We start from the raw sequence: 16,564 nt of genomic DNA, 5'->3' as shown, positions 1-16,564 counted from the left end.
ACTCCTCGTGAGCTTCTGAAGCGGGAAAGAGGCGCTTCACCCCAAAGGTCACCGGACGCTTCACTGCTGCAGCAGCCGGCCTCACCAGCTGTCCTCTGATCTCTGATTGCTCAACATGTGATTGAACTTAAGTGTCAGACACCTGGCCATGAGCGAGGGACTCGTATTTATGGGTCTGGAGACTATATTAGAATAAAGAAGGGTTATAAAATCAAGAGATGGTGAAGATTTAAATATAATGAATAGATTATTTATCCCTTTTCTGGCTAGAGTTGCTGTTAAAAAAGAAAGTCAAAAAGGTTACACCATTTGTTTGCAAGGCTGGGGGTGATCATTCATAATCATAAATAATACGGGGGTGTTATGTTCGCTCTCAGTGCACACAGACATCCGGTCGGTTTTCTACTGTGGATACAATTTAGTTTCTAAAACCCGAATTAACGTTTTTTCATTCGTGCAAATTCATTTAAAATCCGACTGAACATGAACAACAAAGTCGTGTTGCAGATGGAGGTGAAGAAAGAGGGACGGTGGAACATTTGTGAGAGCGCAGCAGGCGGATGAGGCTCAGAGATCAGCGCTGATCTTAAAGTTCAATGAAGGGCCGTTGTGCAACAGGCGGAGGAACCGCAACAACAACTGATGCAACACCTGAGTGGGCTTCAGGCTGCAGGGGGCCGGGGGCCGACAGCAGAGACGCAGTGCGGGGGCGGGGGGGGGGGAGGCGCGTATTTCTCGTCCGGAAAAGGTCAGAAGGTCAAAGTCCACGAAGCCGCTGAGGTGGCCATCGTGGCGTTTGATGCTCGGAAAGGAAACGCAACGACATCTTCATCAATAGACCGCGAAGACAGAGCGGGGAGTGTGTGTGTGTGTGTGTGTGTGTTGGGGGGGGGGGGAGATGACTAATAAAATGACTAATTCTGCTTCTTGTATTAAACCCGGTTTGAGTCACAGTGGAGAAGTCAAACACTCGTATGTTCGATTCCTGCCGGGTGGGGGCCGGCTGACGGAGCTCGATATCCTGTGAGGCTGCTATGAGCTACATGCTAACATGCTAACCATAATTATATGAGAACTATTGAACACACACCGTCAATGACTTAATGGCTACAAATATATTACTTATGTATTACTTATAGTAGCCTATTACTTATTGTATTACTTATAGTATTACTTATGTATTAGCCTACGTATAGTATTACTTATTGTATTACTTATAGTATTACTTATGTATTAGCCTACGTATAGTATTACTTATAGTATTACTTATGTATTAGCCTACTTATAGTATTACTTATTGTATTATTCATGGTATTTTTGTAGTTTGGCTTTCTTGAAGAAATGTTACTTTCTTGATTCTTGTTGTTCTGAGTTTGTACTCGGGATTTAATTAACTTGTTGTAAGTCACTTTGGATAAAAGTGTCTGCTAAATGAAATGTGATGTAAAGTAATGTAATATAAAGTAACGTGATGTAATGACATGTCATGTAATGTAATATAATAAAAAATGTAATTTCATGCAATGTGATATAATATAAAGTAAAGTAATGAGTTACTAACAGTAAGCAGGAGTGTAGAAACTGGAACAGACAAACTAAGAACACATTTCTCAACAGTGCAGTTAGCTCCGCCCCCATGACCTCTTAAAAGATGACGTGTGAACCGCTTCGACTTCACCCTCAACATCAGCTTCATGCGAGTCCAGGATGAGTTTCTCCACCTGACCCCCGTCACCAGCTCACTGGGCGCCGAGTCCCTCCAGGTCGACCCTTCCCCTCGACCTCCTCCTCCGCGTAGTGAAGATTGGATCCAGATCTCATCTCTCTGGTGACAAGAGGCAAGTTTCAGTGGTTTCAGATGAAACCGCCTCCATCCTGCTGTGTTCACACACAGAGACCCGGGAGCCTCCAGCTTCACGTTCGTCTCTAGACCAGAGAGCTTCTGTGTGTCAGCCGAGTGCGACCAGTGCAAAGCATTCTGGGTTGAAAAAAAGATTAAATACGCAGTATTTCGCATATAATAGATCATATATATAATTCAGTTTTTGAACTTACACTTATATTTTATTGAATATTTATTAAATAACTATTTTCAAAGGTTTTTAAATGGATGCTCATTTTAAATAGATTTAAATCTCAGGTACACCCTAGAGGGCCTTAACGAACCCACTAGAGGGTCTTCACATACCCCCAAACCCCCTAGAGGGTCTTCACATACCCCCAAACCCACTAGAGGGCCTTCACATACCCCCAAACCCCCTAGAGGGTCTTCACATACCCCCAAACCCACTAGAGGGCCTTCACATACCCCCAAACCCCCTAGAGGGCCTTCACATACCCCCAAACCCGCTAGAGGGCCTTCACATACCCCCAAACCCGCTAGAGGGCCTTCACATACCCCCAAACCCCCTAGAGGGTCTTCACATACCCCCAAACCCACTAGAGGGCCTTCACATACCCCAAACCACCTAGAGGGTCTTCACATACCCCCAAACCCACTAGAGGGTCTTCACATACCCCCAAACCCACTAGAGGGCCTTCACATACCCCCAAACCCACTAGAGGGTCTTCACATACCCCCAAACCCGCTAGAGGGTCTTCACATACCCCCAAACCCACTAGAGGGCCTTCACATACCCCAAACCCACTAGAGGGTCTTCACATACCCCCAAACCCCCTAGAGGGTCTTCACATACCCCCAAACCCACTAGAGGGCCTTCACATACCCCCAAACCCGCTAGAGGGCCTTCACATACCCCCAAACCCCCTAGAGGGTCTTCACATACCCCAAACCCACTAGAGGGTCTTCACATACCCCAAACCCGCTAGAGGGCCTTCACATACCCCCAAACCCCCCCTAGAGGCCTTCACATACCCCAAACCCGCTAGAGGGCCTTCACATACCCCAAACCCCTAGAGGGCCTTCACATACCCCAAACCCCTAGAGGGCCTTCACATACCCCCAAACCCGCTAGAGGGTCTTCACATACCCCCAAACCCGCTAGAGGGTCTTCACATACCCCCAAACCCCCTAGAGGGCCTTCACATACCCCCAAACCCACTAGAGGGCCTTCACATACCCCAAACCCCTAGAGGGCCTTCACATACCCCCAAACCCACTAGAGGGCCTTCACATACCCCCAAACCCCCTAGAGGGCCTTCACATACCCCCAAACCCACTAGAGGGCCTTCACATACCCCAAACCCACTAGAGGGCCTTCACATACCCCCAAACCCACTAGAGGGCCTTCACATACCCCCAAACCCACTAGAGGGCCTTCACATACCCCCAAACCCACTAGAGGGCCTTCACATACCCCCAAACCCACTAGAGGGTCTTCACATACCCCCAAACCCACTAGAGGGCCTTCACATACCCCCAAACCCACTAGAGGGCCTTCACATACCCCCACACCCACTAGAGGGCCTTCACATACCCCCAAACCCCCTAGAGGGCCTTCACATACCCCCACACCCACTAGAGGGCCTTCACATACCCCAAACCCCACTAGAGGGTCTTCACATACCCCCAAACCCACTAGAGGGTCTTCACATACCCCCAAACCCACTAGAGGGTCTTCACATACCCCCAAACCCACTAGAGGGCCTTCACATACCCCCAAACCCACTAGAGGGCCTTCACATACCCCCAAACCCCCTAGAGGGTCTTCACATACCCCCAAACCCCCTAGAGGGTCTTCACATACCCCCAAACCCGCTAGAGGGCCTTCACATACCCCCAAACCCGCTAGAGGGCCTTCACATACCCCCAAACCCCCTAGAGGGTCTTCACATACCCCCAAACCCGCTAGAGGGCCTTCACATACCCCCACACCCACTAGAGGGTCTTCACATACCCCCAAACCCCCTAGAGGGTCTTCACATACCCCCAAACCCACTAGAGGGCCTTCACATACCCCCAAACCCCCTAGAGGGTCTTCACATACCCCCAAACCCACTAGAGGGTCTTCACATACCCCCAAACCCCCTAGAGGGTCTTCACATACCCCAAACCCCTAGAGGGTCTTCACATCCCACCAACCCCACTAGAGGGCCTTCACATACCCCCAAACCCCCTAGAGGGTCTTCACATACCCCTAAACCCCCTAGAGGGTCTTCACATACCCCCAAAACCCCTAGAGGGCCTTCACATACCCCCAAACCCCCTAGAGGGCCTTCACATACCCCCAAACCCCCTAGAGGGCCTTCACATACCCCTAAACCCCCTAGAGGGTCTTCACATACCCCCAAACCCCCTAGAGGGCCTTCACATACCCCTAAACCCCCTAGAGGGTCTTCACATACCCCCAAACCCCCTAGAGGGTCTTCACATACCCCCAAACCCACTAGAGGGCCTTCACATACCCCCAAACCCCCTAGAGGGTCTTCACATACCCCTAAACCCCCTAGAGGGTCTTCACATACCCCCAAACCCCCTAGAGGGCCTTCACATACCCCCAAACCCACTAGAGGGTCTTCACATACCCCCAAACCCCCTAGAGGGCCTTCACATCTCCACAAACCCACTAGAGGGCCTTCACAAACTCCCAGGGGTACACATACCCCCATTTGAGAACCACTGCTCTAGAAAAACACTTGTCAATATGTCACCTTGAGGTATAGGAGAAGAAAATATGAAGTATAAAACTGGGGAAGTTTGATTTTCCTGAAACCACTTACAGTTCATTCAGGTCACACATTTTAGATGCTGAGGATGTCTCGAGTTTGACCAGCCAGTGTGACTCAGTTGGATCAGGTAGATAGCCGGATAATATCCAACATTAAGCCACCATGAGGTAGTGGTCACATCAGACAGTCAACTATATTTTAAAGTTGATTTCAATTCGAATGTTGTTTTTTTGGCAAATTAATTTAATAATTTGCAAGAGGAATGTGTTTTTTCTAGTTGACCAAAGTACACGTTACCACACCTGAAGACGAGAGCGCAACATGGCGAACATTTAAACAGGTCAGCAGGATGACGCAGATCACGCCTGTTACGCAACGTTCATGTCAGCCCGACGCCGTACGGGAGGATTGAACCAGAACGGGTCATAACGGGTTCCCTGCTTATTGACGGAGGCCTTTCTCCATAACTGAAACACGCATTACGCAGACCTGCACACACATTGGTGTGAACAGTGGCCTGAGCCGCGATGGCCGACCCGGCTGATCCAGGACCAGCATAGAGAGGCAGCGACACCCCCCCCCCCCCCCCCCGAGGGCTTTCTGCTGCCCGTACGACGCGGCGTGTTCAGAGGAAATCAAAACTAGAACACAGTTAACACGCAGCAGCCAAAAAAAACGAAGAAAATAAGTTCTCGTCTGTCTTTGCTGGTCACAACGAGATAAAAAGCTGCAGGCGAGCCAAAACAAAGGTGTTACATTTCTTAAGAATGTTATGCAAGACAGAACTTTTTTTTTTTTGGAAAGAGAAACGCTGATTGTTATTTATAAGTTTTCGAAACCACCTCCAAATAAATAAAAAAGAAACATGTTTGATTTATTTTTATTTGACTTTATTTCACAATTGTATGCCATTTATTGTGTTCTTTGTTATAATACCACACACAAATGTCAACTGGCTAAAACAATATAAAACATAACTTCCACAATTTGTCCTTATTTATATTATGTACATGCACTCATTTATTCAGAGGCAAAAAAATGTCAGGCCTTCGCTCTCAAGTGCACTTCCATCCGCCCCCCTGCTGCACCCCCGAGGATCCTTCAGCTCGCTCACCAGATGGACTTAAAAGATGTCATAGCATTTTGGTTTGTACAGGTTTGGGAGCGTTGAGGGAGAAAATAACCAAAGTGATGGAGAAACAAACAAGACAGCAACCGCGTGTTGGTACTCTCACGGTGCAACGTCTCGTCCCGGAGACGTTCGGGAACCGGGGCGACAAACTGGAGTTCAATGTGGATGAAGTTCAACACCGTGCCTGACAAATAGTGTCACAATAAAGAAGAAAAGAATCTGCAAACTAACGGGATCTTGGCGCCACTGCAATAAAAGTTCATTTTAACTCATCGGCGGAGGAAACGCCCTGACCCATGTGACCCACGTGACCCACGTGACCCATGTAACCTATGTGACCCACGTCGCCGCTCTTCCCTCCTCTGAGGTGGACAGAGCTCCACTTCCTGCCACAGTTTATCTCCCAGCCAACCGAGTTAACGTGTTCTTTTGATGTTTTTCTGGGACCTCGGATGTGAGGAACCAAACCAGGACTCAGGAGCACGACAGGAGGACCGCCCTCCATAGAGCGTCTGACCGCTCGGCCCGTCGCCCTAATCCTGAACTATCTACAATACTTCTGGGTTTGATAATTAAAAAAGAAAAGAAAACTGGAAGTTTAAGAATAAACAAAATCTGCTCCTGTGCCACAGCTGACTGAACTACCGAGAGGCGTGGACATCTTATTTCTACAGCTCTGTCGATCGAGGACTTAACCGGGCCACTGGATGGCCCAGCTCATGAAGACGTGGTTCTCCCATCTTCCCGCTACGCATTTCAAAATGCAGGAAATATTTCTTCCAAGATAAAATTGGGATCTTATTTAATTTGTTTGTTTGTTTAAAAGAAGAAAGGAAGAGAAGAGAAGCGGGCTCTCTCGTCGCCCCTGTAGCAGTACGATGATACTCAAGATTGGACTGTTGTTGGAGTGGTCCGTCAGGCGCTGCCGGCGTCCATCCGTCGAGGCTGCTCAGGCGGGGTCGGCGCTCCGCTCTATGTGGGGGCGAACTTCTTGGCCTGTGCTCTTACCCGCTTCTCATAATCCATCCTGTTCTGACTGAAAGGCAAAGAGACAAAGACGTTTAGGAGCGTCACTCACCGGTTCACCTGGAGGACAACGCGGCAGCGTGTGAAGCACGGAGGGAACAGGAGCGCTGCTCTCCTCCTTTTGTGTTACGGCTTATTTTAGGAGAGGAACGGTGTCCTGACAAGTCGAGAGCTTTGAAGGGAAACTACAATTTAAACCAAAGTTGGAATGATCCAGAAGCTTCAAATTAACTTGAGGATTAATTTGAAGATACACGATTCTACATCTTCAAACCAAACCAAATATATTTGATACGGGATTTTTGAACTGTTCCTTTGCTTCGTGAAAAAAGCTCATCAATGTGTGGTGAAATAAAAACTCATTGGGGCTTCCACTCTCAGCCCGTGGGGGGGTGAGGTCATCGGAGCACTCACCAGTAAATTGTGTAAGCTTCAGCTTGTGCCGGGTCTTGGATGTTGGGCTCATTCAGCAGCTCCTGGATCCCCAACAGGATCTGGAAACAGTCAACAAACCGAAAGTCAGACCCTGAACACGCTCGGGTCCGACTGGCATCGTCACGGTGAACCGGCGGCTCTGGTGTCGTACAATAAGATGATTTGTGCAGATGTATAACACACTGAACTCTCAGTTTGTTTGTTGGATTATATCTGCATTATTTCACCATATCTTTGTGTGCTGCCTCCTTCGGCTTTAAAGTGTGTGAATCAGAGGCCTCTGCTCTACTGGGACATCCATCTGTGCACACAGTTGTTTTAATGTTTAAGTAGTAGTATTGTTTTCATGATTGAAACGCTGCCGTAACACTTTCTCCACAGGTCTGTATGCATTTCAGATGATCCATCAAGGATTATATTTCATTTAGATCAGATAATTCAAGGTCTTTGTAAATTGAAACCCCTGATTGCGTTTTCATTTCCGGTATGAATATAAATGTAAAACAGGATGTTTTTAATGGTATTATTAGATTTAAGTAATATTAAGCATACTTACAGTAACTGTTTCATTTTATTTTGTTTTTAAACCCTTTTTCTAACAGCTCAGTTATTTACTGAAGATTGATAACATATTTATCTCTGTGTGTATAGAACAATTAATTCCCTTTTGAAATGTGAGGAGGAAGACAGGACAGAGAGGAAGACAGTGACGATCAACCACACACAACCAGCAGGTGTGAAGAGAACAGTGCAGGGTACTGTGCATTATGTTGTGTATTATATATAGTTAAATATAGCCTGTAAATGCCCCGGTTCACAATGGAAAACAATTCCGTTCAGTGGCAGCAGTGTAGAATAATCAATACTCAGAAGGTAAACAGCCACAAATTTCATAAATAAATTGTTGACATGTTAAAAGGTGGACCAGCTCCACCACTGATACGAGTATGAGAGCGACACCGTGAGGGTGCAGACCTGTTTGATGGTGATGGCGGGCCTCCAGTCCTTGTCCTCCTCCAGGATGGACAGACAAACGGTGCCGGATGGGTAAACGTTCGGGTGGAATATCGGTGGCTCAAACTTGCCTGAGCGGAAGTCATTTTAAAGAAGGGGAGGAAAAAAGTAATTGTAAAAATCCGTCTTATTCTGAAATCAATATCTCTAAAAAACAAGAGGATGTGTAAAAGTGATTTTCACACATACATGACAATCTGCCACCAGTCAAACAATATCGTTGTTCAACATCAGACCTGAAGCTCCTATATAGGAATATAGATAGATAGATAGATATAGATAGATATATACTTTATTAATCCCCAAGGGGAAATTTGTCGTGACAGTAGCAGCAACACACAAGAGTAAAAACAAAACACAAAATATAAGAAACAGGGATGAAAGATATAGAAGTATACAAGTAAAATAAAAGTAAAATACAAAACAAAATATATATGTAAATATACAACACACATGCATACACAACACACAACACTGACAAATCAAATACACAAAATATTAAATATAGACAGAGTGCAAAAAGCAAAGTGTGAAACTAGACACTATATATGATATTCAGAGCATTATTAAATCAGCAAACAACGTGCTTTGTAAAAAATATGGCGGGGTAATTTTTACCTGAGCAGAGAATAAAGTCGCTCTCTAATTTCTAAAAATAATATTCCACATTCACAAAAATAGATAGAGATGCACCGATCAGGTTTTTGGTGCCGATCACCGATCACTGAAATCAGTATCTGCCGATCCGATAATACCGATCACCGTGTCGATTGAAGCATTCTATTTATTGTGTATCATTATTGCCTAGGACTATGAGGAAATACATATATAAAGCACCTCAAACATGAAAGAAATTACCGATTTCCTTAAACATTTAGGACTTTTACTTTGAAAAATGTCCTAATTGATACATTAAAATTGTTTGATTTCTGTTGTAGGGGATTTCAGATATGTATGGAACACATCTGCATCATTCATTTCCTGGAACTCTTGGGGAAATCTATTTACAGGACTTTTCTTAACATACAAAAGTCTGACTTATTTTTATAAACTCTTCCTTGGTGCAGTAAAAATGTTTTAATGTTAGCATAATTTAAGCTAAATCTCAGAAACGATCTATAAAGATACAAAATCAGTTCATTGTTTACTTTTATATGTTCGTGTTTGATTTGTCATCTTATTTTGAAAAACGGATGTTGTTTCACGAGATTCTTTCCGCTAACTTTGCAAAACCGGATGTTGTCACTTAAATCCTTCCGCTAACTTTATCAAAACCCTCGCGCTCCCGATCGAATGTGTTTACCGTGAGCATCAGGCTCTAGGGGCAGACATGTGAGAGTCGGCTGAGTCGACCCAGAGATTCAACTCGGGGGACGGGGACGCCGCTCGGTGGTGAGGATCCCCTCGTGGACCTCTCACTCTGCGGCCCTCGCCGGGCGCATCGTCTCCGTTGCGGTGCGCGGCGATTGAAACGTCTGATAATTCTCGCAGATGTTACGTCATCTGATCGGCCGTTTTGAGAACGCCGATCAAAACCGATAATGGGAATATCGGCCGATATGGATCGGCACCGATCAGATCGGTGCATCCCTAAAAATAGATACTGTATATTTAAAAATGCTATCATCTGCTGAGTGTTAATTGCTTACACAAGGTGGTGTACCGACTAAACCAGGTAGAAGGACTTTGTGAGCCTTTCCTCTTTTACGTTAAATAGACATCAGTGTAGACGTCTGCCCGTTAACGTGGAATAACACGATGGACCCGGTGCGGAGCGACACTCACATTTCGGTGGCGAGGACGGGTAGTCATCTTTGAACAACATTCTGAGCTTGTAGAGTCCTCCCTCCCACAGGGTCTGATGAAAGAATGAGGAAAACATGCTTTTGTAAATACAAAAATGATATTAAACAAATGCAAAGCACTAAACAACAAGAATAGACACAAGATTGACCTTATACAAAGAAAACGAAATAAAAACGTGCAGATATTTTTTACACTCTTTCGCAAGCATCCTGCAATTTTTTTGCTTAAATCAAAAGTAAAACACTTGCCTTTCAAACAATTGAATTAAGATATATATATATTTATTTATATAGCACCTTTAAAAACTAATTTTTACAAAGAATCAAGGCAAAACAAATAGAAAGGTAAGAAACAAATATTAAATAAAAAACAGACCAAACTAAATTAGGGTCCCAAAGAACTGCATAGGACGACATCACTTAACCCTCCTGTTACCTTTATATTTACTAACATATTTTACCCTCGGGGTCAATTTTACCCCAGCATTTAAAACCTCCAGAAAATTATTAGAATTAATATTGTTTCCCAAGTTTAAGTGTGAGGTACTTTATGTTTGTTTGTTGACTACCTAAATAGCCCTTTAAATATATAAAAAAGTTGATATTTCTTATATGTTTGACCCAGTGAAAAACACCCTGGGGTCAAATTGACCCCAAGGAACACCGACATTAAACATTGAATGGGGTCAAATTCACCCGAAAGGTAACAGGAGGGTTAAAAGCCATTCTATAAAAATGGGTTTTAAGAAGTGATTTTTGTATAAATCAAACTTGATGTCTAATTCAACACCATCTTTTGCTCATGTTATTTGAGTGGCATTTGTTTGAATGTCATTGGCTAGATCTAACGTGCCACGTGATCTGGTTGTAACGCGTGTTGTTTTTATACATCTTCATTTCTACGGTAAATAGAGGGTGTACTGCCGTCATGGGGGAGACACGTGACAGTAGCTGTAGCTAGACGTACTCCTTTCTTGCCCGGGATCGCGCACTCCCAGTTCATCAGGTTCATGGTTCCATCAGGATTCTTTGTGGGCACCGCAACGAAACCCTGCGTGGAGCACAAGACACGCAACACGTCAACGGCCCAGCTGGGTGCTTATTAAACTGTTGTGAACGTGAGGAAACACGGAGCATCAACGTGTTGCTGCTTACAAACGGGTGGTCTTTCCTCCAGGCTTTGCGCTCCTGAGACAGTCTGCTAAGAGCGATGCCAGACATTGCTGCTCATTAACGCCTCCCTGTGGAAAAAACGACCCGAAAATACATTAATTATTCAATTTTAAACGGCCAACGTACTAGTATTGTAGCTACAATAGCCTCTTTTTAGGATAGCGGTTACACGTTGGGCAGTTAACCGTCGAAATGTATTTCCATAGTTTCCGAGAATAGTAGATTTTACTACACGGTACATTTTGTTTTGATCCATTTTACGTTAATTCCGTAGAAGGGGAAACACCTACTACGGCAACAAAAACGACAAGCGGGCTCATTTAAACCGAACTTACCTCTTAATGTTGTTTTATTCGGCTAACGTTGAATACCAGGAACAACTACGTGGGTTTGAGGGCGTTCGTGTAAATGCCTCGCTAACGCTCACTGCTATGGACGGCGGCCGGGAAAAAACACACACCCTTCGACGGTCAAAAGCCAAACTGCTGGGCCAGTTACGGCGTAAAAGACCAAACCGAAAGACTCTTAGACGTTATTAATATTCCCCAAATCAATCGTATCGACATATATTGGTGTTGTGTTTGACAATTTACCACAGATGTGTAAAACAATGTGACTCGCGACGCCGTTTCGACTGCTAGCCTATCGCAAGGACCCCAATTTGTTTATTTCGTCAGGACCTTCAGGCAGTTTTTCGGGACGCCCGAGTGACATACGTCACAGGCGATCCGCCATCTGTGTTGTGGCTTCCGATGCGGGATGGGAAGTTCACGTCTTTGTAGGATCGGATCATTTTGAATCTCCTAAACGAATCGATTCATCTTTCGCTCTCCTGTTTTTTTATTTGTTTATGATTTATTTCACGTCAATCCCTCTTGTATTTATAATAGCTCGTTAGTATGCATTATGCTTGTGCACAATACATGCTATGTAAATGAGCCAATTACAACATTCAGAGCATTAATATGTCAGCAAATAATTATTTATAATGTAATAGGGAAATAATGTCGAACTGAGCCTGAACTTTAATTTGATCCTACATCTGGTTGCTAGTACGTTTTAATGGATGGTGAAGCCCAGAAACATCGTAAACTCAGAAATATAAGAGAATACAGGCAGACGTTGACAGGGTCAACGATGTTTAAGAGGGATTATCTTTATTTTTTTCAATACAATGTTGTTGTTTTTTTCCTGGAAATCTAAATTATTTGACCTTTCAGCTGACTAGTGGGTGAGGGTGAGAAGTACAATCTACACTGATGAAGCTTCCGTCAGACACCGGAAGGGATGTTTGATTAATTTGAAGTAATCATAGACAATGCAATTCCACTCATTGGTTTGTGGACTGCCATATCCCATATTTGCCTTTGCCATCTTGGCTTATTGCAACCAGTGAAAGGGAATTGAGTATATTGTGACGGTGGAGTGACATGACGCCGTATATATGTATCTGTTACAACCGTCCAATCACAAGGTTGCCCTCCAAAAGCATGCTCTTCTTTATGCTCTATTTTACTCTGAATGGAACCATAATTTAGTAAATGAACATCATGATGTATTGAAGTATATTTTAAATTAGCGATTGAGACCATAAACAAACATTTACAATGTTTACTGCAGTAATAAATCAAGTGAGAAGTAGTACATTTCTCATACTTCCATTCAATCACCGACCAGAGGAGCCGCCCCTTGCTGGCCAGTAGATATAATCAAGTTTAGGGCACATCAGCATATAGGCTTCACTTTTAAGGCACATCTGCATAAACTTCACTTTTCAGAAATGCATGTTGCCAGCTGGAAACGATACATACCTCTGCAGACACACTAAGTAAAGTCCACAACTCAAGAAGAATCGTTCAAAAATGTTGATCGTTCTCTTTTGCCCAGTGGTGGTGCTCTTTTTTCTATATTCCAATGGCACATAGCAACAGCTGACATCATACACAATGGTTAAAGTAACTAATTACTTGCTATGTTTAACAGTTCAAATGTGCCAATGCAATATTACCTTTAACAAAAGACAACAATGCATGTTGGAACAAATGCACAGCTTGGACTGCAATCTTCTAAACGACTATAAAAATACAACTCTTGCTCAGACATTTATAATTTTGTTTTCACATTAGTAGACAAGTCAAATACTGTACAGTGTATAGTTGCACATATTATCTTACTACCATGGGGTCAAGAAATAGCTCAAATACATCAACTTTGTTGTTTAGATCGGGCATATTTCCAGACACCTCAAATCAAGCACAGGAACTGGTCTGAACTAGTTTGGATTTCCTCTGCGTCAGCATTAATTTAAAAAAAATGTTTTTATGTGTTGTGTTACATCTTAGAAGCTGCAGCATCTTTTTAGGGCCTCATCGTGTGCTTAATATATATTTTTTATTTTATTTGCTGGGTTCACAACAAGTTATATATTTGACTAACTTTGTAATGATTTAAAAGTGTATGTAGTAAAAAAAAATGAAAAAATAAATATATTTTGACATAAAACTAAATTTTAATTAAACGGAAAAGCATAAACTATACTCCTATAATTCCGTTATTGGTGAGGAAGGCAGTCTTTTTGCCCTTTGGTCTTATGGCCTTCTAACAAAGCTAATATTTACTTTTCTGGTTACTGAATAAACACATTTTTCCTTCACATCATGAGCTTGACATATTTTAAAAAGGGAAGAAAAGATACGACACTGTACCGATGTAAAGCATAACAAAACAACGGCCTCGCCATTTATTTATACATTTGCAAAATAATCCATCAATACATCAAGAAAGTGCCCATTTTCCAATAACCCAAAATCCCTGACCTTGATACCCTCTGGGAGGAAATGTCCTTTTCTCTACCGCCACATGACGAGATATAAGAACGACAACCAAAACCAGCATGTTATATAATATTTAAAAAAACCTTTCTACAATATGCCTTTATGGTTGAGAAAGGTCAGATAATTTGCATTAGTAGAGGAGACTTTAATGCCAAGCTTTAATGGCAAAGCAGCCTTATACAGCATGAACCATCTCCTCCGTATAAGTTGAAAGTATACTATGAAACTAGTTTTATAGTGACCTACCACTGCTTCCCCTCGTAAAGTAACATCACACCCCTGCTTGTCACAATCCACATGGCCTCTGTCCTTCACACCTTCTTTCCCTCTCCCTCTGAGATGATATGCTCCGGCGATGCCCTTTTAAACCATTCAGACCAGGAGCCGTCGTAAACACACACCCCAGGGTGCCCGAGCAGGTGAGCCGCCAGAACAACGTGACACGCCGTGACGCCGGACCCACAGGTAGCCCACAGCGGTTTCTCAAGGTCCACGCCCGCCTCTCGGAACATCTTGGACAGGCCTTCGGTTTCCAGCTCCTTGCCGGAGGCATCCAGGAAAGAAGGGAACGGCATGTTGATCGTACCGGGGAAATGTCCCGGAAGGGTGTCTGTGAGGGCGAGGAAGAGGAGTGAGAATCAGAGAAGATTTGGAGCAAAATGGGAAAAAACTAACACCCCTCATGGTCTATTTATTGGGCTTTCAGCCTCATCTCATGGTCTTCATCAGCAGAAAGTTTGATTAGAGATGGTTCAGTTGTCATCCATGATAGTTAAGACCACGAGTTGTGGCTAAAATCTGGAATACAATTTAAACGTGTCATTTTGGTTTTGTTTGTCGAGCTAACTAAACTACAACAATCTTGGATTAAATTGCACAACCGAAAATAATGTATTTAATTAATTTGGATTGACAGTTAATAAATAACCTTGATATAAATCAGTTATTTTAATTCATCACAAGATCATAATTAATGTCAACATTAATTACGTATAATACGCAAGAAAACGATTATATAAAAAAAATAATAAACAAAATATGGAACAATAAAATGGCTTAATTCATTGATAAAACGTGTGAATATAATATATTATTCTTATGCAACAGACACAATCCACGGAACATGTTGACCTCTGGAGGACAGACCCCCGAGGGTAGCGGGGTCTTTTCTAGAAAGTCTTAAAATTGCATGAAAGACGAAATTCGTGTGGATCCAATGATCCCACTTGTATTAATATGTGATGATGTTAGTCCTTGTAGCATTTCCCAGTGCTTTTTTTATTTTTTACTTGATGTTAATGCAAAACAATGACCTCTTGTGACCTCTAGAATAATAACACAGCCTCATGAAACACATAACCATAAACTACAGTAGGGCAATAAAAGACTTTCGAAACAACTTAAGAGATATAAAAGAGCACTGGAGACCTCTCGTGACCTCTAGAATAATAACACAGCCTCATGAAACATAACCATAAACTACAGTAGGGCAATAAAAGACTTTCGAAACAACTGAAGAGATATAAAAGAGCACTGGAGACCTCTCGTGAGTGACCTCTAGAATAATAACACAGCCTCATGAAACATAACCATAAACTACAGTAGGGCAATAAAAGACTTTCGAAACAACTGAAGAGATATAAAAGAGCACTGGAGACCTCTCGTGAGTGACCTCTAGAATAATAACACAGCCTCATGAAACTTAACAACCACCAGATAGAGTGGGGCAATTAGATAATAAAAGAGCACTGGAATGGCCACCACATCCTCATATCATTATGGCCTGAGCCCTTTTACACATTCACAATGTGTATTCATTATATATTTGTATGACTCTCAAAGTAATCTTCATGTTCACAGCTGATGGAGCTCACCGTCTCTGGGCTCCGGCTCAGTCCCCCTGAACCTCCCAGCAGAACGGGCATCCACCACCTGGACCTGCTGCGTCCTGGTGTTCTCCAACACGTCCTCGTAGCTCTTCACCCACGCCTGGTTCACCGTCGCCTCGAACTCGCTGCTCTCCGGCTCGCAGTGGTCGGGCGTCACCGGGTGGCCGTCCGCCAGCCAGTTCCTCAGGCCGCCGTCCAGCACCGAGACGCGACTGTGGCCGAACAGCCGGAACATCCACCAGACGCGCGGCGCGCCGAATGAGCCGAAGTCGCTGGTGTCGTACACCACGACGTGCGTGTCGTTCCCGATGCCCAGAGCGCCCACGTAGCGCGAGAAGTGGCTGGAGGTCGGCAGCATGTGGTCGAGCGCGGAGCTCTTGTCGCAGCAGTCGTCGATGTCGAAGAACGTCGCGCCCGGCACGTGCGTCCGCGCGAACTCCGCTCTCGGGTCCCGCTTCGTCTTCGGCAGGTACCACGACGCGTCGAGGACGCGAAGTTTGGGCCCGACGAGGTGGTTTCTGACGGCGTTCGCCAGCCACTGGGCCGAGACCAGAGCCCGGGTCTGCGCCGCCATGACGAGGCGCGGATGTGATGCGAGCTGCCCGCTAGAGGGAGACGCTCATAGAC

At 44.2% G+C, this 16,564-nt stretch overlaps 2 protein-coding genes across 3 annotated transcripts; both read right to left on the bottom strand.

Annotated features, from left to right (window-relative positions):
* Positions 1 to 5,493: 5,493 nt before the first annotated feature.
* Positions 5,494 to 11,857, bottom strand: LOC130189215 (SUMO-conjugating enzyme UBC9-like). 2 transcript variants are annotated; one of them, XM_056407948.1, is made up of 7 exons: positions 11,550 to 11,857; positions 11,197 to 11,282; positions 11,009 to 11,092; positions 10,022 to 10,094; positions 8,198 to 8,307; positions 7,202 to 7,281; positions 5,494 to 6,797 (listed from the first exon to the last, which is right to left on the bottom strand). In XM_056407948.1, exons 2-7 carry the CDS (start codon positions 11,260 to 11,262, stop codon positions 6,734 to 6,736), a joined length of 477 nt encoding a protein of 158 aa, XP_056263923.1. In that variant the 5' UTR covers positions 11,263 to 11,282; positions 11,550 to 11,857; the 3' UTR covers positions 5,494 to 6,733. The 2 variants fall into 2 exon arrangements, with proteins under 2 accessions (XP_056263923.1, XP_056263924.1); XM_056407949.1 differs by lacking the exon at positions 5,494 to 6,797 and adding an exon at positions 6,811 to 6,959.
* Positions 11,858 to 13,924: 2,067 nt separating this feature from the next.
* LOC130188336 (3-mercaptopyruvate sulfurtransferase-like) lies at positions 13,925 to 16,534 on the bottom strand. The gene is made up of 2 exons (XM_056406640.1): positions 15,923 to 16,534; positions 13,925 to 14,658 (listed from the first exon to the last, which is right to left on the bottom strand). The coding sequence occupies exons 1-2, from the start codon at positions 16,509 to 16,511 to the stop codon at positions 14,360 to 14,362; spliced, it is 888 nt and encodes a 295-aa protein (XP_056262615.1). The 5' UTR covers positions 16,512 to 16,534; the 3' UTR covers positions 13,925 to 14,359.
* Between the last annotated feature and the right edge of the window lie 30 nt (positions 16,535 to 16,564).

This window comes from Pseudoliparis swirei, chromosome 23 (genome assembly GCF_029220125.1).
Source record: "Pseudoliparis swirei isolate HS2019 ecotype Mariana Trench chromosome 23, NWPU_hadal_v1, whole genome shotgun sequence".
Classification (NCBI taxonomy): Eukaryota; Metazoa; Chordata; class Actinopteri; order Perciformes; family Liparidae; genus Pseudoliparis; species Pseudoliparis swirei.
Note: the sequence above shows the minus strand (reverse complement) of the source record. Positions and strands in the feature narration are given on the sequence as shown.

Coding starts and splice junctions, on each gene's coding strand:
- LOC130189215 (XM_056407948.1), bottom strand. CDS start 11,262: ATGTCTGGCATCGCTCTTAGCAGACTGTCTCAGGAGCGCAAAGCCTGG. Junction 11,093..11,196: donor GGAGGAAAGACCACCCGTTT/GTAAGCAGCAAC, acceptor TGCTCCACGCAG/GGTTTCGTTGCGGTGCCCAC. Junction 10,095..11,008: donor CGATCCCGGGCAAGAAAGGA/GTACGTCTAGCT, acceptor TTCTTTCATCAG/ACCCTGTGGGAGGGAGGACT.
- LOC130188336 (XM_056406640.1), bottom strand. CDS start 16,511: ATGGCGGCGCAGACCCGGGCTCTGGTCTCGGCCCAGTGGCTGGCGAAC. Junction 14,659..15,922: donor TGAGCCGGAGCCCAGAGACG/GTGAGCTCCATC, acceptor TCGCCCTCACAG/ACACCCTTCCGGGACATTTC.